Raw genomic sequence first — 23,619 nt, 5'->3', positions numbered from 1 at the left:
CCCACGCACCTTTTGGCCATGTCCCAAGACTGGTCTAAGGTGACTGTGGTTGGAACTTGAGCAATATGGGTCCAACACCACTACCTCACAGACAAGGAAACTTGGATGGTTTTTCCCTTCAAATTTGCTTTCTTTTCAGGTACACACCTTTGATTTCAGCACTTGGGAGGCAGAGGCAGGAGGATCTCTGTGAATTCAAGGCCAGCCTGGTAAGCAGCTAGATCCTAGACAGCCAGGACTACATAAGAGACCCTGTCACAAAAAAAAAAAAAAAAACAAACAAAAACCCATAACAAAAAACCAAAAAACAAATTTTGTTTTCTTACTTTTCTTGTTTTCAAAGATTTGTCCTGGGACTAAAATGACATCTCAGGGGTTAAAAAGCACTGGTTACTCTCGAGGACCCAGGTTTGAGTCTCAGCACCCATGCATATCAAGGCTAACAACTCTTTGTTATTCCAGTTCCAGGGGATCTGATGCTCTCTTCTGGCTTCTGTGGGTACCAGGCACATATATCAAACATGGATATACATGCAGACAAAACATAAATAAATCTCAAAAAGTAGGTGTGCGTATGTGTGTGTGTGTGTGCGCGCGCATGCGCGCGCACGCGCGTGTGTAGACCAGAAGAGGTCAGGTTCCTGGAGAGCAACTGGATGTTTGTGAACTACCTGCCCAGCATGGATACTGGGATCCAGTCCTCACAATAGAGAACTTAACCACAGCCATCAGCACCTTAGTCTGGAGCCCAGGCCACACACTAGGCTCTGCCTCTCCAGCAGTCCCTGACTCCATTTGCATCTCATCCACTTATAAAGCAAATGTAGGCTGCAGGGCTGCAGCTCAGGGGGAAAAGCCCATGCTTAGCATGCTAAAGGTCCTGAGTTCCATCCTCAGCACCAGTTTAAGCGAACATCCCCCAGCAGGGTTCATGACATTCCTTCGTCTTACTTGGGAGACTGAGGCAGGAGGACTGACAATTCCAGGTAAGCCTGGGTACAAAGGGACCCTGTTTCAATAAAACAAAACAAGCCAAGTATGTTGGCAACTTAATCTCAGCACTCAGGAGACAGAGGAGGGATCTATCCCTGGCAATTAAACATAAAGATAAGATGCATACTTGGAATCCCAGCACCAGGGAGGCAGAGACATCATGGTTCCTGGGTTTCATGGCCTCCTGGCCTGGCCTACATAATGAGTTCTAGGCCAGTGAGAGATCTTTTCCAAAAAATAAGCTCCAGAAGAACATGCAACACAGTCTCCATACATGTTACATGTGCTCATGCATGAACACACACACACACACACACACACAGAAGCAAAAGCTGTGATTATGTCAAAACGTCAAACCTACCTTCCAATTAGCCAGCTTTTTAAACTCTATAATTTTTATAACTGCTCCCATGAGAATACCTGGAAGGAAAAAGCAAAGTTCAGAAGAGACAGCACCAGGTCACTTGGCTGGACTGGGCGATACTATAGACGGGGCACTCTCTACTCCAGCAGGCTGCCCTAGAGTTCTACAAGTCTGTTTCTGAGAATAAAGACAGGAATTACCACGAAGCAGTGCAAATCACTGTTAGTTTCCCACTCTTATCTCAGGCGCACACCATGACAAAATCTAAGATCTGTGGGGAGAAGAAACACCTACCTGTCACTGTTGTGCCTGGTGTGGAGGACACACAGCTGGTCACCTCCCTGTACCAGCCAGTTTCAATGAAAAACAGCAGAGGGTTATCGGCCAGGGTTGTCCCACACTACTTATTCTTATTCCTGCTGTTTAAACATGGTGGTTGGGGATGGGGTGGCACAGGTGGCAAAGGCATTTACCATTAAACACAATGAAATGAATTCTAACCCAGGGCCCACACGCTACAAAGAGAACTCCCAAAAGTTGTCCTCTGACCTCTACATATGCAAACAGCAGGAGCACACACAATTGTGTGTGGTCTATAAAGGAAGGCAGGTTGAGGTGAACAGAGAGAGTCAGGTCTCAAACTGTGTAGCTAAGGAGAGCCTTGAATCCCTGATCCTTCTGTCTCTGATTTTTGTTTTTCACTTTGTTTTCTGCAATGTTATTCAACTTTGTGTCCTTCTATTTTTTAAAAAACTCACTGGCCATATAGTGACTTACACCTTCTATCCTAGCACTTGGGAGGTAGAGGCAGATGGATCTCTCTGAGTTTGAGGCCAGTCTGGTCTATATAGTGAGTTCCAAGACAGCCAACACTATAATAGTGAAAGCCTGTCTTGAAAAACAAAACCATCAAGTTCATACATGCTATCCGTAAACACTCTTGGATATGTGGCCTTTTACTGGGGTCACACCTCTTTAAAAAGTCTGCCTTGCCCTCTCCCAGCAGCTGTAGCTGTCTGGAAGGAACAGAGATCAGCTGAGCAGCCTGGAAATGCCAACTCTACCTGTTAAGCTGCTGGCAGGCCAAGTGTACCCCAGGTTTCCTCTTTGTGAGTTGTCACCCATGCTGGGGTGGGCTTTGGTGGAATTTGAGCCATTTCTGCTCCTGTGAGTGATGCCCCCAAACACAGAGATACCCAAGGACCAAGGATCAAGGAACCGTGCCGGGTGGTGGTGGCACACGCCTTTAATCCCAGCACTCGGGAGGCAGAGGCAGGGGAGCTCTGTGAGTTCAAGACCAGCTTGGTCTACAAGAGCTAATTCCAGGACAGCCTCCAAAGCCACAGAGAAACCCTGTCTCAAAAAAAAAAAAAAAAAAAAAAAAAAAAGGATCAAGCAATCCTCTTCTGAACATACAATTAGAACTGTTTCTATAGCAAGTGAAGAGACAGCTAGGCTCTTATTCAAAGAACAGTGAAGTGGAAGAGGAAATGCTTTTTAAGTGTGGACGGAAGTCCTCTTAACCTCAACACAAAAGGCCACTCAATACGCACTAAGTGATTGCAGGCCACACATACCCAAGGGGACAGGCCTGACTCCTTTCAGCCTCACATGGAGCTGTTCTTGAAGTGGCCACCTCAGTACTATGACACAAGGAATGCTCCAGCTGGAGAAGGGTGGTCTTTCCATTTAAAAAATAATCAATTCATTTTGTGGGGGCGGGGGTGTCCATGCTATAGTGTGTGGAGCTCGAAGGACAACTTGGAAAGTCAGTTTTTCCTTTCACTCCATGTGGAAAGCTGGGGATCAAACTCAGGCTGAAGGCTTGGTTGCAAGCACTTTTACCCACTGAACCATCTCCCAGCCCCAGGTTATAGTGGGCCATCAGTTCAAGAAAACAACAAGACACCAAGACACCGGCTTCCCATGTCCCCTTGGCCATACTCAGTATTCTGGCTTTTGTCATTTGAGCAAGATGACTACAGTGCTCCAGGCATCACATCCTCAACTGCAGCATCAAAGGAAGGGAGTGGGGGTTAACTTTTCTTGATTCTACCAGGAAGGAAAATGTCTTTTTTTCCAGCCCCTCCTCATACTTCCCTTTGGCCCAATTCTCTTATCCCTCTCAACCAGTCACAGCAAAGAAATATGTGATGTTACTATAGCCAAGATCAAGCACCCCTTCCTCCTTGGGCCCTACAAAAAGATGCCCAATCAAAACGAGAATTCTGCTGGGTGGTGGTGCACACCTTTAATCCCAGCACTCAGGAGGCAGAGACAGGCGGGTCTCTGAGTTCAAGGCCAGCCTGGTCTACAGTGGGAGTTACAAAACAGCCAGGGAAACCCTGGGAAATAAAGGTGGGTGGGAATATAGCTCAGTGAGAGAGCACCCACCAGTCTAGCCCCTGTGGGACCCTGGGCTCATTCCCCAGCCACAAAGGGCTCTCGCCAGGCAGCCATGTCTGCAGTGCTAGTGTCAGGCAGCCACCAGCATTTAACACTCTGCCTATATATGGATGTGTGCACATGCCCACAAGTAGGTAGGTGGTGGACCCTCTGAAGTCACAGCCAGCTCTGAACCACCTGATATGGGTGCTCAGAACTCAGCTGTGTCCTCGGGAAAAGCAGCAAGCGCTCTTAATCACTGAGCCACCTCTCCTGCCCCTAATTTTTAATTATTTTTAAGGATTCGCCTTTTTGAAAACAATTCTATGTGTGGATGTTTGTGCACTACAAGCATGTCTGCTGCCTAAGGACATCAGATTCCCTAGAACTAGAGTTACAGATGATTATGAGCTACCACGTGGTAGTGGGAACTGAATCTAGCCCCTCTGTAAAAGCAGTTAACAAACACTCAACCACTGAACCAACTTTTATTCTCTCTCTTTTTCTTTCCTACACAGGGTAGCCCTATGTAACCCTGACTGTCCTGGAACTTGACACACAGATCAGGCTGGCCTCAAACTCATATTAACCTACCCAGCCAAATATTTATTCTCTTACTATGCAAATGAGTGTTTTGTCCTCGTGTATGTATGTGCACCACCTGTGTGCAGTACCCAAAGAGGCCAGAAGGGGACAGCAGATCTCCTAGAACTGGAGTAACAGACAGTTGTAAGCTGTCATGTGGGTTAACTGGGAATCGGACCTGGATGCTCTGGAAGAGAAACCCGTGCTCTTAACTGCTGAACCGTCTCTCCAGCCCCCCCAATAGTTATTCTTAATAAATGGTAAAACTACCCAGGAAACTGTCAATTCCCTGAAGTAGCTTTGTAATCCTTTTCTGAAATGCCCCAGAAAGGGAGGGAGGGAGAGAGGAAGGGAGGGAGGGAGGGAGGGAGGGAACGGAGGCTCTGGTGCTACAGGAGTCATTTGCCATCTGTAAAGCTAGGGCCCTCTGGCTGTCACAGTGACTCTGCAAGCTAAAGACCAACAACCACCAACTTCAGTAGAGCTGGACACTGCCATGGGGAGAAGCAGGAGGTCACAGAAAGAGCCACTGGTGATCGCTGGGCTTCTCTGTCACCCTTAGAGTGTCAGCACCCTTCTCAGACCCCCACCCCCCCGCCCCACTGTAAAATGGACTCTAAGGCCCTGTGGCAAGCTTCAGAAAGGATGGCAGAATTGGGAAAGTCACACATCTCTTACAGATGTGGGGCTGTGGTGGCCCCAAGAGAAACAGCACTACTGTGACGGTGTAGTGTTCTGGAATGGACTGCCAGGATCACTTACCTAGAGAAACAACAGCCACACTCTCAGGCAGGAAGTGTAGTCGGTACCGGATCAGCAGGTGCACCAGGATGATACAGATGGCTGTGAGAAGCAGAAGCACTGTTTAAAGCTCCATCAGGTAAGAGACAGCAAGCTCAGGGCAGTGACTATCTGAGTGACTATCTGGGCCTGTCAGCTAACAGACACTTGGCAAGCAAGCAGTCAACACTGCCATAGTTTTAGTGTTTCCTTCCTTTTTTCTTTTTGGTTTTTCAAGACAGGGTTTCTCTGTGCAGCCCTGGCTGTCCTGGAACTCACTCTGTAGACCAGGTTGACCTTGAACTGAGAGATCCACTGGCCTCTGCCTCCTGAGTGCTGGGATTAAAGGCATGCACCACCAGTGCCAAGTTTCAACAACAATAACAACAAAAGACTATTTATAGAGCCCGTGAGATGGCTTAGCAGATAAAGGCACTTTCTGATAAACCTGATAACTAGAGTTCAAGTCCCATGACCACCATGTAGGAGGGCAAATTCTACTTCTGAGGGCTGAGCCCCACCCCACCCTCAACCCGCGCCACACACACACACACACACACACACACACACACACAGAGAGAAAAGCCTGCCTGCATGTATGCATGTGCAACATGTGGGCTGCAGTATCCAATGGAGGCCAGAAGAGGGCACTGGATCCCCTAGAACTGACGTTATGAGAACCATTGTGTGGGTGCTGGAATTTTGAACTCTGGGTCCTTTGAAAAAGAAAAAAAAAATGCTCTTCACCACTGAGCCATCCTCAGTCCCACAAATGGTTTGTTCTTTGTTTTGTTCTTGAGACAGGATCTTACTATGTAGTCCTCATTTGTATGTAACCCTGTTATCCTCACTAACACATCTTTGATCCCAGCACTCAGGAGGCAAGTACGTGCCACCACTGCATGGTTTTGTTGTTTTTGTTTTTTTAAGCATTGGTCTCAGGTTGCCTATGTTGCTATACTTGTTATGTTCAGGGGTATGGGAGAATGACCTTGAATTTCTGATGTTTTTGCCTCTACTTTGTTGGAGGAAGTGCTGTCATTGCGGTAGGCTTTGAGGTGTCCTATGCTCAAGTTACACCCGGTGTCACAATTCACTTCCTGCTGCCTGGGGATCAAGATGTAGAACTCTCAGCTCCTTCTCCAGCACCGTGTCTACCTGCATGCTGCCATGTCCCACCATGATGACAATGAACAGCTGAAACTGTAAGCCACCCAATTAAATGCTTTCCTTTGTAAGAGTTGCCATGGTCATGGTCTCTTCACAGCAACTGAAACCCTAAGACAAAAAGGCATCAGCTTTCCTGGAGCTGGAGTTACAGGAGGCTTTGAGCTGGCCCATCTGGGTATTAGGAACAGAACTCAGGTCTGAAAAAGCAGCCAGTCCTCTTAACTGATTAACTTTCTCTCCAAACTAAGTTTTTAAAAAATTAATTTAAGCCGGGCGGTGGTGGTGCACGCCTTTAATCCCAGCACTCGGGAGGCAGAGGCAGGTGGATCTTTGTGCGTTCGAGGCCAGGCTGGACCGATAGCCTCCGAAACAATGCAGAGAAACCCTGTCTCGTAAAAACCAAAAAATAATTAATTAATTATTTATTTATTTAATTTAAGGGCTGGTAAGATGGATCTGTGGGTAAAGATACTTGTTGTGTGACAATGTGTGATCCCTAGAACACATACGGTGAAGGAGAGAACTGACTGCTGCAAGTTATCTTCTCATCTCCACACAGCATATGTACCATCCCTCTGCACACAAAAAATTACATGATTAAAAAATTATGTATGGTAACACACATCTTTAATCCCAGCACTCTGGGAGGCAGAGGCTGGCAGATTTCAGAGTTCAAGGGCCAGTCTGATCTACATAACAAGTTGTAGGACAGCCAGGGCTACATAGTGAGACTGACTCTAAAACAAACCAAAAGCCAATGATGATAGGAAGACATCATCACTGGTAACAGCATACAGACTGAAGCCCTAAGGAACCCTAGGCCTTTATCCCCTCCTGGGCATTTAAGCAAAAGAAACCAGTAACACTATTCACAACAGCCAAGAGGGAGAGTGCCCACAATCTAGAATAAAGTCAGCACTGGACACATGGGACACTCTACAGCTACAAGCAGTGAGTTCTTGTGTAACACAGGTGAATTTTCAAAGTCTTCCTTATTACACTTACTTATTTAGTGGGAGGGAGGGAGTATGTAGGGTCAGAGGACAATTTTAGAAGTCGGTTCTCTCATTCTATCATATGTGATTTCAGGAACTGAACCCACGTTGTCAGGCTTGGTGGCAAGTGCCTTTATCCACTAAATCACCTCCACAGCCCCATAATGTCCTGAAGACACTGCCAAGTGACTCAGCCACATGTAGTTCAGTTCCATTTACAGAGGCTAACTCACTTGGTAACTCCCAGAGACAGCATGACCAACATGCTGACTTAGGGAGCAGGAGTGTCCTATCACAGCTAGCCATAGCTGGGACTGAGGCCTCTTCTTGGGTGATGAGTTTTCTAGAAGCAGATGGCAGGGACTGTTGTGGAATATTTGTGTACACTGTAAAGATGTATCTTTGCCTAAGGTGCCTTCTGATTGATTTAATAAAGAGCTGGATGGCCAATAACTAGGCAGGAAGAGGTTAAGCAGGACTTCTGGAGTAAAGAGAGGATTCTAGGAGGAAAGGTGGAGTTGCCAGCCGGATACAGAGAAAGCAGGATGGACAGTACAGAGATGAGGTAGCTGAGCCACATGGCAAAACACAGATTAATATAAATGGGTTAATCTAAGATATAAGAACTAGTTAGGAACAAGCCTAAGCTAAGGTGGAGAATTCATAATAAGTCTCTGTGTTGTTATTTGGGAGCTGGCTGTGGGTATAGAGAAAGACACATTACAAAGGATAGCAACACTGTGGATGGGATAAACACTAATGAATGAGGATACTTTGGTGGTTAATGTTACATCCAAAGGAAACTCCAATTCCCCAAACTCCAAAAGGCAGTCCATTAAGCTCAACCTGGACTACAGGAACATTTCTGGGTAAACAGAAGGATTGTTACTGAATAAACAAGCCTTTAGGCAGGTTTCTGTTTAGCAGAAAACCAGATCTTCCTAAATTGGGTTCCTGGCTGTCATGGATACCCTTAATCCTCCAAGAACCTTTCTTAACCTTGCCCCAAAGGTCAACTGCCTCTAGCAAGGGCATCTAGTCCCAGTCAATCCTAACACTCTATATTAACTCAGACCCCCCACCTGCTGACTGTCATATGACATATTTGCTTTCCTACAGTTTAATTTCCTCTTCTCTCTGCCCCCCACTCAATGGCTTTATCAATTTGATCCCCAATAACCCTTTCTACCCAGGGAGCAGTCCAGTTTAGTAGTTTCTCCGCATCATCAGATATATTTGGTGTTGAAACCCGGGACTGACCCAAGTAGCTTTAGATTGTATCACAGCTAACCATTTGTCTCTCCTTGCCTCACTCTAGAAGCTGCCTGCTCTGTCTCTGCCCTCTCATTGGCTTGCTGGAGCCTGCTCTCTCTGCCTCTTGGCTCCTGGAGCCTCCTCCACAGAAGTTTTGCAGGTAATCAGGCAGCTTCTCTATGCCCTCCTGGGGCTCTACCATGTTGGAATCCCTGCTCTGGCAGAGTTCCTGTTTGTGACCCTTCCCTAGGCCTCTCCCACCTCCTCCTCATTCTGTTTCCACCAAAGGATGCTCTTCTGCTCGTGCGCACGCGATCTCTCTCTCTCTCAGCTTGCTCTGGCCTCTAACCACAAGCCCTCCCATACTGAAGTAGACTCATGACTCCTCACCCGCCGCCTCTATTCTCTTCCTCTCCATTAGAGCCTCGCTATCTTACTGCAAAACGCTCGGCCTTAGTACAAACTAGATAATCAACCTCAATGGCCAAAACCTAGCACATTCATTTCCAGCTTCTCCCAACTTCTGCCACACACAAGCCAATGATTCCCAAACCTCTTACCTCTGAGCCTTCTCTGATCTCTGATCAAGTCTCTACCTCTTTCACTAAATGCATTTTACAGGGATTCAAATGTCTTTGGATATAGCTAACATTAAAAATTCCCCCATGCCATTCTACTTTATTAAAAAGGCTGACTCTGGAGCTCAGATTTGGCCCTCCTTCTTCAGACCCAAGCATGCTTGTTTAAGTGTTCTCCAAAGTCTCTGTCCTGGGTCAGGCTGGTCACCTGACTCTGTGACAGGGAGAAGGAGAGCAAAACAGAGTGGCCCAGGAAAACAAACTATGTGCTTAAAACAGCTAAAAAAGTAGACTATTTCCAGTAGGGATTGCTGCTGCTTGTCTCCCGGCTCTGAAAAATGTCAAAGTATAATGTTTAACTCTCTGAATATACCCACAATAACTTTAAAAATGTTTGCTAAAGTATAAACTTCTGTATCCTCTGTATCCCAGGATTTATAATTCATTGGGTGTGGATTAAAAGATCTATAAAATCTGAACTTTGACTCAACTCTTCTTTAGGAAAATAGATGTTTTTGAAAAGAAAAGGAAGGAAAAGGAAAGGAAGGGAAGGGAAGGGAGGGAGGGGAGGGGAGGGGAGGGGAAGGGAAGGGAAGGGAGGGAGGGGAGGGGAGGGGAGGGGAGGGGAAGGGAGGGAGGGGAGAGGAGGGGGAGGGGGAGGGAGGGGAGGGGAGGGGAAGGAAGGGTCTGTGATGGGCTCACATGGAGTAAACAGCAACCATGGCCTGCTGCCATCTTGACTGATGACCTCATCAGGATGGAAGTGGCCATGTGGCCAGCAGCTGTCATCACTAAGGTTAAAGAAAGGGCATGCCATGTGACCTTACTACCATCTTGGCTAAGGTGACCACATGGTATAAACCAACTAAAGCAGCACCAATAAAGCAACTAGTCCCATTGAGCCCTCTGGTTATCACTGCATTTCCCTTTTTAGACTCAGAAGGCAACACTAGACCTCCAAGATGGTTTGTTTTATTTTATTTTCCCTACATTCATGAGGCAACAGCAGGCCTTCAAGATATTTTGGACAGATTTTTGTATGATGCTTTTTGCCATGAGTGAAAAATAACAGATGAAGATAAAATCATGAACAAAGTTTATAGAAAACAGGACATAACAACACAGATTTGATCATTAAGGCTTTTTAATTCCTAAAGTTATAATGGTCTACTCAGGTGTGCTGTTTTGTGGCCTGATCTTGTGGAAAGCTCAGGGATTAGTGGGATTCTGTCTGCAGACTTTGGGGCAAGGTCCGGGATTGGTGGGATTTCCTGCTCAGTCACATCTACTGGGAGCTAACCAGCTTCTCTGCCTTTCTGCCCAGAACACTTGGTGTGAACTCAATAACTAGAATGTTTGTGCCAGACAAGGTTAAATGGTAACTGACTCACTGTTTCCTGTGGAACCAAAACTCAGCGAGGGTGAAATACAAGGAAAAGCCCCCCTCCTCAGCCAAGGGGCCATGCTGGACTACTATGACAAGCTCTGTGACAAGCTAGGAGAACACCAGGGTACAATTCTAATGACTTCACTCAGAAACAAAAGTGGAGGCTGTATGGCCGGAAGGGGGTTCCCAAGGTCTAGAAAACACTAGGACACTAGCCACCAGCAGGTTACAGGAGGGTCAGTGAATTCTTCAGTCACTTATTAATAGTTTCCTCTTATCAGGTTGGCTTTGTTTGTCTGGAAACCTCATCAGGAATGGCTGTCGATAATACAGGACACAGGAGAAACCATGCCTTTAGAGTCAGGGGTAGTGTCACAAGCCAGTGATCCAGAGAGGTGGAGGCAGGAGAATTAAGGAGTTCAAAATCACCCTAGGAACCCAGCCTGGTGGCTGACACTTAATCCTAACACCTGGGAAGGCAGAGGCAGTTATCTCTGAGTTCCAGACCGCAGTGAGACCCAGTCTCTCTCAAACAAACAAACAGCCAGCCAATGACCCAAGAGAACCTGGAGCCTCTGAGCACAGTGCAGCCCTTTCTGCCTCCAAGGGGATTAGCAGCTGCAAGCTAGAGTAAAAAGTACACTGTGCAGGTCAGTTCTGTGGTCACAACCAAGCCAAGTTTAAGTGCTCCACACCCTGAAAGTGACCTTCAACACCTCAGCAACAAAGAAGCTACAAAAGCCCTTTCCAGGCATGTCTCATAGCCATTGGTCAACATCCTCCAAGAAAACTTCATACACTGAAGATTTGCTGTTCCAGGGCTGTACCAAAAGACAGGGTGTGGTGGTGCCTGCCTACCCACCTGCAGTCCAGCACAGGGAAGGAAAAGGCAGGTGGACCACTCGGAGTTTGAGGCCAATCTGGGCCTCACAAAAACAAAAGACCATATGGTCTTTACTGTGGTGTTCAGTTCCTTGACTATTTACTACAGTCTGAATATAAATGTGAAAAAAAAACTGTATTTGTCTTCAAAATCTAGTCCTAACAGACATCAGAAAAATACTCAAACAGGACATGGTGGCATACCTATGATCCCAGCAATGGGAAGGCAGAAGCAGGAGAATCAGAAGTTCAAGGTCAGGTACCCCCAGCTATGAAATTGGGGGCCAGCCTGAATTACTGAGACCCTTTCTCAAGAAAGAAAATACTTAAAACCCAGTTCTGCCTTCTGTTCCCCTGGAAATGTCTGGTATCACCAAAGAAGAGCAGAGCGGAGGGTAAGTAAGGCCTGGAGTGGTAGTACATGCCCACAATCGCAGCACTTGGGAGAAAGGCTGATAAGTCCAGGTCACCCTGAGCATCATGGGACTCTGTCTCCAAAAACACGGAAGGGAAAAAAAAAATGGCAGAATCGTAAATACGGCAGCTTTACTATCTGGAAAGGACAGACTGGGTCCCACCCCTTAAGTGTTTTCTTCCATAGATCATCTAGACCAGGGTTCTCAACCTTTGCAGTGCTGCGGTCCTGTAATACACTTCATGTTTTGTTCACCAACAGCGACAACATTATTTTTGCTGCTACTTCATACCTGTGATTTTGCTACTGCTATGAATCGTAATATAAATATGTGTTTTCTGGTGGTTTTAGGCAATCCCTGTGAAAGGGTTGCTTGACCCCTGAAGGAATTACAAGTGCAAGCCACCATATCTTTCCAGATCAAAAGCTCTTTCTTAGCCAAGCATGGTGGCACACACCTTTAATCTCAGCACACGGGAGGCAGAGGTGGGTGGATCTCTGTGAGTTTGAGGCCATCCTAGTCTACAAAGAAAGTTCTAGGACAGCCAGGGCTGTATATAGAGAGATCCTGTCTGGGGGGGGTTGTGTGTGTGTGTGTCCCAAGCTAAGACACTGCACTAACAGCTTTTCAGAACTGCTAGGCCTCCGAGTTCAGGAAGCAAAAGTCTTGACAGGTAACAGACACCTTTGGGCTTATTCACCTAGGACGAGAAGGCTGAAGAAAATGGTCATGCCACTTGACTGCTCCTCCTGCTGGGCCTGCTCCCCTGTCTGCACTGGGAGGATGGGCTTGGCAGGTGTCGGGAGCACCGGCTTCGTGGTGACGCCCAGAGTAGTGTGAAGGGTGAAGTTGAAGCTCCCATGGGTTGTGTTGGAGAACCTATTGGAAACACGCAGGCAGTAGTCAGATAAGAAGAGGACCAAGGCATCAAAACACACACCTTGACTGATGGAGACCTAGCAAAGCCCCGAGGGTGCAAACAGCAGGCAGGCCTTGAAGGGGGAAGGAAGCTCTGCCTGCAAGGTACCAGGTGCCAGTGGCCATCCAGAGGCCAGGAAGAAGTTGGGGGGGGGGGAGTCAGGCTTGTGGAGAAAGAAAGTAAAAGGCTGAGTCTAGGGCCAGGGATGTGGCTCAGCTGGTAGTGCCCAAAAGGAGGCCCTGGGTTAGATCCCCAGTACTGCATAAACCAGGTGAGTGCATGTGACAGAGCTATGATCACAGCACTCAGGAAGAAGAGGAGAGTGATCAAGAATTTGAGGGCATTTTCAGCTGAAAGACCAGCTTGGGCCACATGAAACTCTAACAAAACAAAAATGCTCAGTCTAAGGCTACCAAACAGTTGATTAGGCAGGACCACAAGTTAAAAGCCTGCAGGGGATAGTGAGTTCAATGCCAACCTAGAAAACTTAGTGAGACCCTGTCTCAAAATAAGTAAAAGAGGACCTGTAACACCAACAGAGGAGGACCACAAAAGTTTGCCACACGGTGAAGCTCTGTCTCCAATAAATTAGTAAAAACAGCTCCGCAGCAGAACACTTTTGCAGCACACACCAGACTACAGGTCAACCCTCTTTCTCCCCACCAAAAACAACTAAGAGGAAATGCTGTCTGTCCTTTGAACTCAGTGAGGGTAGCAGTGTATGGTAACCCATGCCTGTAATCCCTGCATTGGGAGACAAAGGCAGGAAAATAAGGAGTTCAAGGTCAAGGGCCCCCTAGGCTACATAGCTACACACAGTGAATTCAAGACCGCCCTGTGGGCTACACGAACCGGTCTCAAAAAGAAAAACAAAATAAACTGGGGGGGGGGAGGTGACGGGAGTCTCCCCATATCCCAGATAATTCACTTGGTGCCTTTACCTCCTGGTTTACAGTCTCCTTGGATTTTGCATGCACTGTTTGTGTTACTGGAGATTGAACCCAGGACTTTGTGTGTGGCAGGCACTTAGATCTCAGCCCTTCTGGGATTATTTCCATGAATAATGAGTTTGCCCAGCTGTGTTAAGAATGCCGTACCCTACCGTGCCAAACACTTCTTGAGTTTCAAAACGCGCAGGTTGCCTGCTCTGGAACACCCCACACCACCCAAGACTTTGGTCCTTGCTCTCAGTGTTAGGTTTGTGTAGTTAGGTTGCTGTAGTGACACAGTTGTGACTGTAACAGGTGGCAGTCAACGAGCCCTGCCCACTCCAGGATCTAGTAACATAGCATCTCTTGAGACTCCAAACACAACTTAAAACCATTTGACTCTACATTTTCTCTTTTTGGCCTTGAACTGCCAAAGCCTACTTTAGTGTCTGGGACAGCACAGATACACAGTGAGTTAATGACTTGGTACCAGACTGGCCAAGAGATACCTGAAATGGAATGATCCCAGTACAAGCCCAGGGTCATTTAAGGGTTCCTGGTCAACTTTCAGGAGCTCATTCCAAAGTCGGAATTTGTAACACACCACAACAGACGTGTCCCTGCCACGTATGACAACGTACTAACGGCGGCATATGCCCAGAGAGCTGGAGCCCTACACTGTCAACCAGCATCACTCCAAAGTACTCGCCCTGTCCCCTTTCCTCCCGGAAGGGCTAAGGACTGGACTGGGGACTCACTGAGCTACACCTTCCTATCTCTCCCGTGCACTCAAGTGTCGGGTCACACGACATTTTTCTTCAGGGGCCGACTCCTCGCCCCTCACACTATTCAATTTTCTCTCAAGCGTTTGGCAGGATGGGAAAACACCCTGCCTCCACACAGTGCCCTGCTACAGCAGAACGGTCAACCAGCAGTCAATGAACGAAACCTTCCGGGCACAGACGTGAACGCTGAAGGTTGCTGATGGTTAAGGAGGACGCGGGCGGCTTGTGTGGCAATGGGAGGGCTTCCTGGAGGAGGAGGAGGAGCGCCCGGGACACCTCTGATAACCGGAAATAGGGCAAGGGAACTATGTTCACGCTTCCGCCCGGCTATGCTACGGAAGGCCCATGTATGACCTCGGGCAAGCCGCAGGGCCCGAGTCCCAATCCCGCCCCCACCTCCCACCGCCGACCCCGGCCGGCTGGGCCAGAGCCACTCCACCCGGGCGCCCGAGGCCCGCTGACGCCCACCGGCCCGGCCCTGCCGCCTCCGCCACCCGGAGCAGCGCACTCACTCCTCCTCCGCCATCTTCTCGCCAATGCGCGGACCTCCGAGACTATCGAGTCGGGCGCCGCGGGGCTAGCGGGGCCTGCGGCTGCTTCCGGCTTCCGCTGCGGGCGGGGGCGGGGCTTGGCGGCCCCGGGCAACCCTCTGCCGCGTCGTTTCGGTGGCCCGAGAGAGGGACGACCTCGGGGACTTTCTGTGGGTCTGTTCCGCCAGAGCCATGTGACGATCTGGCTTCTGGACAGTCCGACTTTTTCCAGTCACCGGGCGGGGAGGCTTTGGGGGAAACTCTTCTGAGATCCCGGTGACTCAGCTGTCAGCACAGGCTTCCTAGGCTGTGCCAAGGGGCGCGTCCCGAGTCGGCCTCAGTTTCCCCAGCTGCGGGAGGAGTAAAGCAGAGGGCCTTTGAGACACCAGACAGTGACACCCCTATGAGTGCTGGGATGTAGGGGTTGGGCGTTCACCATTGGCTCTTTGGTTTGTGTGGCATATGTGTAGTTGGGGAGATGCAGAACGACTCGAGGGCTTGGATTCTCGCCGTCCATCACGTGGGTCCTCGGTATTGAACTCTAGTAAGGCTTGGCAGCAAGCACATTTACTCATCGAGCTATCTCACCACCCCAACAAATTCTTTTTAACCTGTGTGTGTGTGTGTGTGTGTGTGTGTGTGTGTGTGTGTGTTGGTGCACTAGGAGGCCCGAGGGGGTCACTTGTCTTCTTCACTCCCGATCTACCTTAATTTGTGAGACAGAGTCCCCGCTGAACCTGGAGCTGCTACTCTGACATACTGGCTGGTCAGCACCTTACAGGGATCCTCCTTTCTCGGCCTCCCTAGCCCTAGGGTTACAGATGCCAGCGGCTGTGCTTGGCTTTTATGTGGTTGCTGGGGATACGAACTCCAGTCCTCATGCTTGCCCAGCAAGTGCTCTACCCACCGGACTTTAAACACAGGGTAACTTTACTTTTTTTTTGAGACAGTCTTCCTCTACTTCCTCAGCCGGCCTGAGCTGCTGAGGTCTTTAAAGGGCCTTCTGGGGATTCCTTCTCCAGAGCCCCTCCCACCCTGGGTAGTTCTTTCCCCCTGAATAAAGTTCACTAAATCTTAATAAATGATTGTTCTGGCTCCTTTCCCCAAATGGTCCTTCTCCCTTAGCCGCTGAGTAGTTGGGATTTGAGTGTGAGAGCCCCTCCCACTCAGGCACCCATCTGTCTACTCTCCTGTGGTGCAGGGAGTGAGCCTAGGGCAGCCCACAAGGTAGGGAAGTGGTCTGCTGCACTAACATGCCCAAGTTCTGAGTAGAGACCTACTGTGTGCTTAGGTGTACCTTCTGAGGTTGAGGCTCAAGGAACTAGGTAAGCAGGTATTAAGGCAAGATGGAGAAAATTAAATTAACCTGGGAAGGCCATGCAGAGTCGAAACGAAGCCTCCCACCTGCTGAGAATGAGAATTCTAGCACAATTAATGTTTGCCAAGAAGGCCTCCCACATAAAGACATTTTCAAATGTGAATGCTAAAAATAGGACTGCCAAGATGACTTTGGATAACAGGGCTTGCCACCAGCCTAATGACCCTGCTATTCCTGGAACACACGCGGTAGAAGGAGAAAACTAATTCCTGCAAATTGTCCTCTGACCTCCCCACTCGTGAGGTGACACATGCGCACACACGCTGTGCTAGCTAGCCTTCCGTCCACTTATGTCAAATAAGCTCGGTCATTTGAAAGGAGGGAACCTCGGTTGAGTAGAGCACTTTTTGAAATCAACAGTTGGTGGGGGAGGGTCTAGCCCATGGTGGGTGGAACCATCCCGGTGCTGATGGAAGTGGGTTCCGTAAGACAGAAGACTGAGCGAGACAATGAACAGTGCCCTCCATGGCCTCTGCATCAGCTCCGGCCTCCAGGTTCCCGCCCTGACTTCCTTCCATGATGAACAGTGATGTGGAAGTGTAAACCAAATAAACCTTCCTTCCCTAAGTTGCTTTGGCCATAGTGTTTTGTCCCAGCAATAGAAACCCTGACTATGACACACATACCAAATACATGCAATTTTTGCAAGGAATTTGAAAAGGCAGTGGCACACACCGTTAATCCCAGCACTCAGGAGGCAGAGGCAGGTGGATCCATGAGTTCAAGGCCAGCCTGGTCTACAGGGCGAGTTCCAGGACAGTTGGGGCTACACAGAGAAAGCCTGCCTTGAGGGGAAAAAAACAAAAAAAGTGATAATAATAAATAAAGAGGGTTATAGAGGCTGCTCACTGGCTGCTCTTCTGGAACTTGGGTTCCAATCCTAGCACCACTTAGTGGCTCACAATGAGCTGAAATGCCATCTCTGAGAGATTTGGCACTACCTTCTGGCCTCTGCGGGCACTGCATGTTACATGTAGGCAAAACACCCACAGACATAGATAGAAAAATTAAAAAACAATGGAGGCTGGAGAGATGACTCAGTGGTTGAGAGCATCGGCTCCTGTTCTAGAGGACCCAGTTCAATTCCCAACACCCACATGGCTGCTCACACCTGTCTGTAACTCCAGTTCCAGGGGATCTGGCACCCTGACACAGACAGACATACAGACTAAACCCAATGAATATAAAATATGAATAAGATATACTGGGGCCTGCATGTGGTGGGCAGAGACTCCCTTGTGGAGTCATTTTTCTCCTAGGTCTGAACTCAAGTCTTCAAGCTTCGCTCATATAATAAGTGGTTTTAGCTTACCACCTAAAACCACAAGCCATCTCTGTAGCTCACAGCAGTAAAGTCTTCTTAAGGCCTGAGCATAGATTACTGTAACTATGGCTTCACTCCCTACTCACAAGTTTTCTGGGACTCTCCCAAAATTAAAGTGAAAACACTCAAATTTCCAGTGCAGCCCTTGGGAAGGAGGGTTTTACCTGATTGGCTACAATCTCATCCTTGACACATCAGGAACCAACCATCCAATGATGTCCTCCCCCCAAAAAGTTCCTTAGCCACCTGTGAGCCCTGACTTCGGAAGTCACCAAAGCTGGGTTTTGTAAAAACAGCCAGCTTTCCGGAGAAGCCCAAGCCCACACTTTTAGGTGGGCCTCACCCTTCCCTAGGTACCTTTTTTGTTTATTTGTCTGTTCCGTTGGTTGGTTGGCTTTGGTTTTTCAAAACAGGATTTCTCTGTGTAGTCCTGACTGTTCTGGAACTTGCTCTGTAGACCAGGCTGGCCTCAAACTCAGAGATCAACCTGCCTCTGCCTTCCGAGAGTGTGCCACCATGGCTGGTTCCTGGATGTCTTTATTAGATCCTGAAAGACCCCTACCCAGGGCCCCCCTAGGAAAAGAAAAGCAAGGCCAGGCCGTTGCCTAATGAAAGAAACCCAGACCAGGTGTCTCACCCTCAAAACAGGATGTCTGTGATCACTATAGCAGTCATGGGACCCGGATAATAATTGCTGAAGTGTGCTGGGAACTTTCATATGACAATACTAGAAAACCTAGTCCTTGGCAACTACCCTGGCCCCCAATTGTGTCTGATCACTATAGCAATCATGGGACCCGGATAATAATTGCTGAAGCGTGCTGGGAACTTTCATATGACAATACCAGGACACCTAGTCCTTGGCAACTACCCTTGCCCCCAGTTGTGTCTATGATCACCATAGTAGTCATGGGACCAGGATTATAATTGCTGAAGTATGCCTGGGTCTTTCATAAAGTAATACCAGGAAACTTAGTCCGTGGGAACTACCCCTGCCCCCAAGATGAGCCAATGAAATGCCTGTTACTTATGTAACCATTGAAACTCTATAAATATTGTACTCCCTGAAAGCCCGGGATGCTCTGCACCCGAGTTGCAGTAGCATCCGCAGGCGCCTGTGTACTCAATAAATCACCTCTTGCATTTGCAGCCAGTGGTCTGGCCCCGGTTCTTGGGCAGAGGGTTCGGTTCAGTGCCCGGCGCTTTGATGCTGAGGTTTTTCAATCCCTCTAGAGAGCGCTCTGTGTGTGTGTGTGCATTTAAAAGTAAATTTCTAAGGAGCCAGTGAAATGGCTTAGCAGATGCCAAGTCCTTCAGAAGAGAACTGACTCCTAAAAGTTGACCTCTGACCTACACGTGGGAGAGTACACACACAAAAATGTCAAAAAAAACCCTCATCAAACTCATCTTGAAATTTTTCTGTGGCTGAGTCAAAAATCCTGGGGTGAGGTTGGGGGGGTGACTCAGTGGGTTAAACACACCTGCTGCCAAGCCTGGGGACCTAAGTTTCATCCCTGGGCCCCACATGATGGAAGAAAAAAAACCACCCAAACTTGTGTTCTTTACCCTCTGAATGTGTGCCATGTGTGCCTGTACACCTCCCACACAGTAAGTAAATGCGATTTTCTTTTCTTTTGAATCTTGGGTCTGAGCATCTAGTTCAGTTGACAGAATGCTTGCCTAAGTGTGTGAAGTCCTGGCTTCAAGCCCTAGCCCTGGGGAGACTGAGGCAAAAGGGTCAAAATTTCGTGATCAAAGTTTAGTGTTTAGTGAGGCCAGCCTGGGCTACTTGAGGGAAAAAGAATTCGTCCTGGACTTATCTGCCAGGAAGTCTCTAGAAAGAGCTCAGACTCCAGCCACAGTAGTATGAGAACCTACACCTCTCTGTAATCCCAGAACTCTGGAGGATGAGGTCAACTGGCCAGTGGAGAAAGACCCTATCTAGAAAGTGGGGGAGGGCATGGATGTTGGGCTCCCATATCTACCACTTAGAAGCCAAATCACTGCAAGTTCAAGGTCTACCTGCTGTAAGTATCTGGTTCCAGGCCAGCCAGGGTTATGTGGCCATTATCTATTGCCCCCAGAAGCCAAAAGAGGACTTCAGGCCCCTGAGCTAGAGTTATGGATGGATGTGAACCACTATGCAGATGCTGGGAATGAGACCCAGGTCCTCGGCAAGGCAAGAGCAACAAGGGCTCTTACCCACCGAGCCTTCTTTCCCGCTCCACAGAGTAAGTGTAAGTGAGGGCATCCTGGGTGTGTTAGGGAGTGAAGCAAGGGGCTGGGGAGATGGCTCGGCTGTAAAAGGCACTTCCCAGAGAGACAGCAGCCAGGGCTCCATCCATCAGAAGAGTAAACGGGGAAGGGGAGCCAGCTCCACAGAGCTGCCTCTGACTCCCGAGAGCACACTGCAGCACGACCCCCCCCCATGCTCACACAACTGCAAATAAAATGTAAAAACAAGTCAGCCAGGTGTGGTTGCACATGCTTTTTAGTTCCAGCACTTGGGAGGCACAGGCAGGCAGATCTCTGTGAGTTCAAGGCCAGCCTGGTTTACAGAGTTAGTTCCAGAACAGCCAGAGCTGTGTAGAGAGACTTAGTCTCAAAAAAAAAAAAAAAAAAAAGTCATGGTAGGGTTTGCTTTGGAAGAGAAGAGAGAAATATTGACCTTGGCTGCTTAGGGAGAGTTGATGGGGGGGGGGACCTAGGATAGAAGCCCCAAACCAAGAGGCCTGCACAGTGACCTACGTGACACAGAGGTTGGTGGAGGTGGCAGGAATGAGTGGCCTCCTAATGCAGACGAAAGTCAGGGTTGGGCCTAGTGGCTGACACAGCCTCCTGCCTGCCAAGGCTTCATAGGACTGTGGTCAATACCACATTGGTACAAGTGATTAAGATCTGCCAACTTGACACTTAGTCCTTCCTGTAGGTGTGGTATTCTCTATTGTTTCCTTAATTCCTTATGAATCACCCCAGCAGATACTAATATGTCCAAAAGACACAAAGAAGCCAGGCTATCTACCTGCTGTCCCACTATTGTAGCTGGGATTCAGTTGCAACCAGGTATTGACAAAATGTTGCTGCTCAATGCTATCTTAGTTTGTCTGCCTCTAAATTGGGCCTGGGAACTTTCTTCCTTTGGCACTATGCTAGCAGGATGTAGGTTGGGCTGTGAAGGGTGGAGACTGGGTCTCTGGCTTGTCACGCTTGTTAACTGTGGGCATAAGGCTGTCACTCATTTTTAGTCTCAGAGACCTAGCTGGAATTCCCCAAGGGTTGCCCCTTCTACCCACCCACTGACTGGGTTTATGTGAAGACCACAGGCCTCCCAGACATACCTCTGCTGGGCCTGGCACCAACCCCAGCCAACCCTGGGCTGCTCTGCACCTGTACTCTGGCCTAGTCATAAGTCCCAGGCTCTTCTCACCTATTCCTGGGTTATTGCCCCAGGAAGGCAAATAGAGTCATTGAACTTGAGCGTGTGCTGTGCCAGGCGGAGAAGTTACTGTTATAAGAGCACAGCCAGCCCTGGCCCCAGGCACTGTTTCCCAGCCTTGGCCGCCACAGCAGCACCAAAGCCCTACCCTGACACGCTCTGACATCCCTCCCTAGAAGGCTGCCATCCGGTCACAGGCAAGCTCTTGCCTGTGTTCTCTGCCTGGGCTTCTCTGCTCCCTTTCTTGTCACTAAGCTTTTCGTGGTCGCAGTTGAAACGTCACCACCTCTGAGAGCCTTCCCTGACTGTTCAGGCCGAGATTTGTCTCTGAAGAGCTGACAGGAAGTACTGTGGGATTTGGGGCCCGGTGTCCTGTGGGACATAGCCTCTACATCACAATGTGTAAACACCCAATGGATCAGCTTGTTTCTGATAAAAACTTTAAGCTCCATGGTAGAGTTCCTGCCCAGCACTCATGAGGTCTTAGGCTCATGAAGAAAAAAAAAAAAAAAAAACTCCAGCACGAGATACAATGACACATGTAACATGAAAATAAAAACCCAGAGATAGGTATTGGGGTTTAAACTTCAAGCTGAAGATCGAGAAGCAAGGCAGCCAGCCACTAGCTCTTACCTCTACCTCAGGCTGAAAGGTTGATCCTGTCTCCATGAGCTCTCCCCAAGCCTCAGACTGCTGCCTCTCCTCAGTGTGGCTGGAGAATCCATCTCCACATGAGACCCTTTGCTTTTTATACCTCCCTAGTGCTGGGATTGAAGGCGTGTGGTCCCAAGTGCTGAGATCATTTTTGTTGCCCCTCCCCGCCTCGTTTTTAAAGATAGGGCTTCTCTGTGTAACAGCCCTAGCTGTCCTGGAACTCGCTCTGTACACCAGGTTGGCCTCAAACTCACAGAGATCCACCTGCCTCTGCCTCCTAAGTGCTGGGAATAAAGGTGTGCGCTACCATCACCACCGAGATCATCTTTGTGTGAGCTTTTTGTCTTTAGGACTGGGTCAGTTCCGTGTAGCTCAGTGTGGCCTTGCAGAGATCCATCTACCTCTACCTCCCAAGTGGGATTAAAGGTGTATTCCACCATCGCCTGACTTCTATAGCTAACTAGAGTGGCTGACTTTGCTTTCTGTACCCTCGGGTGAGCTTTAATAAATCATAAATAATATATCACCACAGCATCCCTGTGAAGTGAAGTTCAGGAAAACTGCCCTTGCATTGAATGTTCTACAGCAGAGAATCAACTAAGGAAATCTTATTGATTTTGGGGAGCATGGGTTGTTGCAAATCCTAAATCAAATCACCTCAGGGTCTGGTTAGTCTCCTTATTAGCCACTCATTGCCCATGTCTGTGTCACACCTGACATCCTTGTGACTATCACATGAGAGCTCTTGAACTGTATTGTCAGAATCCTGGCTTCCACTAACCCCAAAGCCAAGAATGTCATCATATAGCATCCCTGGCCTGTTATAAGGGTGTCTCTGCTTGGCTACAACTGCCTACTTCAATGGTTTTAACCAGTGGGTTGTGACCCCATTGGGTCGAAGAACCTTCTCACAGGGGTCAAATATCAGATATCCTGCATATGAAATATTTACATCACAGTTCATAACAGTAGAAATAGCTATGAAATAATTTTATGGTTGGGCTCACCACAACATGAGGAACTGTGTTAAAGGGTGGCAGCATTAGGAAGCTTGAGAAACACTTGTTGGAAGCTTGTTGTGGGAACTTGGTCCATTTAGCAAAACAAAAACAAAAACAAAAACAATACCCTACTAAACTAAATCAGCCTGTGTACTTCAAGGATGTGTTGACCACAGAATGGAAATCAGGATATATGTTACGTTGGGGAAGGGGTTTCTCTTTTGTTTCCACAGGAGAAGAAAAACTGTGGATACCATCAAAATTAATAAAGATTCAATTCAAACAGGACAGACCTCTTAATAGGAAGTAATAACTCATCAACTGATGAGATAATGCAACATGCCAACAAAAAAAACCCTCACCCTATAATGTCAGGGCAGGGTTCTGTTTTTTTTTTTTTTTGTGGGTTGTTTGGTCTTTACAGGAAAACAGAAATACCCATCTTCAAGAAGTCAAAAGACCTCTAGGTTTCCAAAGAAGAAATAAATCTATCCAAAAAATTACCAAGCAAAGACAAATCTGACCTGGTGGTACTAATCTTCTCTACAGGGTTAAAATCTCACTACCTCAAAATTAATATCTCTATTTCTCAAAAAGGTTGAAGTCCTGATTCAATTAAAAAAACTGGCTTTGGATTTGGGCTGTGGCTCCCTACTTCTATAAATCCAAAAATGTTGTTAAAAGAAAAATTCAGTCTCTGTCTCGTATCAGAAGAGCCACCTGGTATGGGACAAAAGAAAACCAAAGTCTAGGCACTATTGTCACAAATCTCTTTCCCCTCATACTTATTTTTGACTCTTTTGAACCTTTCTTTAGATATAGTACTATATTAAAATTTAAATCTTTTTTAATATTAATTTGTTTAAGTTTTCCA

The 23,619-nt window shown here is 47.9% G+C and overlaps 1 protein-coding gene across 2 annotated transcripts in view; it reads right to left on the bottom strand.

Moving 5' to 3' along the window:
* Slc9a8 (solute carrier family 9 member A8) overlaps window positions 1–15,283 on the bottom strand; it is a 48,191-nt gene extending 32,908 nt beyond the window's left edge. Inside the window, exons 1-4 of one of the 2 annotated variants that reach the window (XM_013116657.3) lie at window positions 14,935–15,283; window positions 12,490–12,668; window positions 5,090–5,170; window positions 1,355–1,413 (exon numbers count right to left, since the gene is read on the bottom strand). In XM_013116657.3, coding sequence (XP_012972111.1) covers window positions 1,355–1,413; window positions 5,090–5,170; window positions 12,490–12,668; window positions 14,935–14,948 — 333 coding nt within the window. In that variant the 5' untranslated portion in view covers window positions 14,949–15,283. The remainder of the gene's footprint in view (window positions 1–1,354; window positions 1,414–5,089; window positions 5,171–12,489; window positions 12,669–14,934) is intronic. The other variant, XM_005074424.4, reaches the window with a different exon arrangement.
* Between the last annotated feature and the right edge of the window lie 8,336 nt (window positions 15,284–23,619).

Source organism: Mesocricetus auratus, unplaced genomic scaffold, assembly GCF_017639785.1.
Source record: "Mesocricetus auratus isolate SY011 unplaced genomic scaffold, BCM_Maur_2.0 Super-Scaffold_100028, whole genome shotgun sequence".
Lineage (NCBI taxonomy): Eukaryota > Metazoa > Chordata > Mammalia > Rodentia > Cricetidae > Mesocricetus > Mesocricetus auratus.
This window is presented reverse-complemented; position numbering and strand designations above follow the sequence as displayed.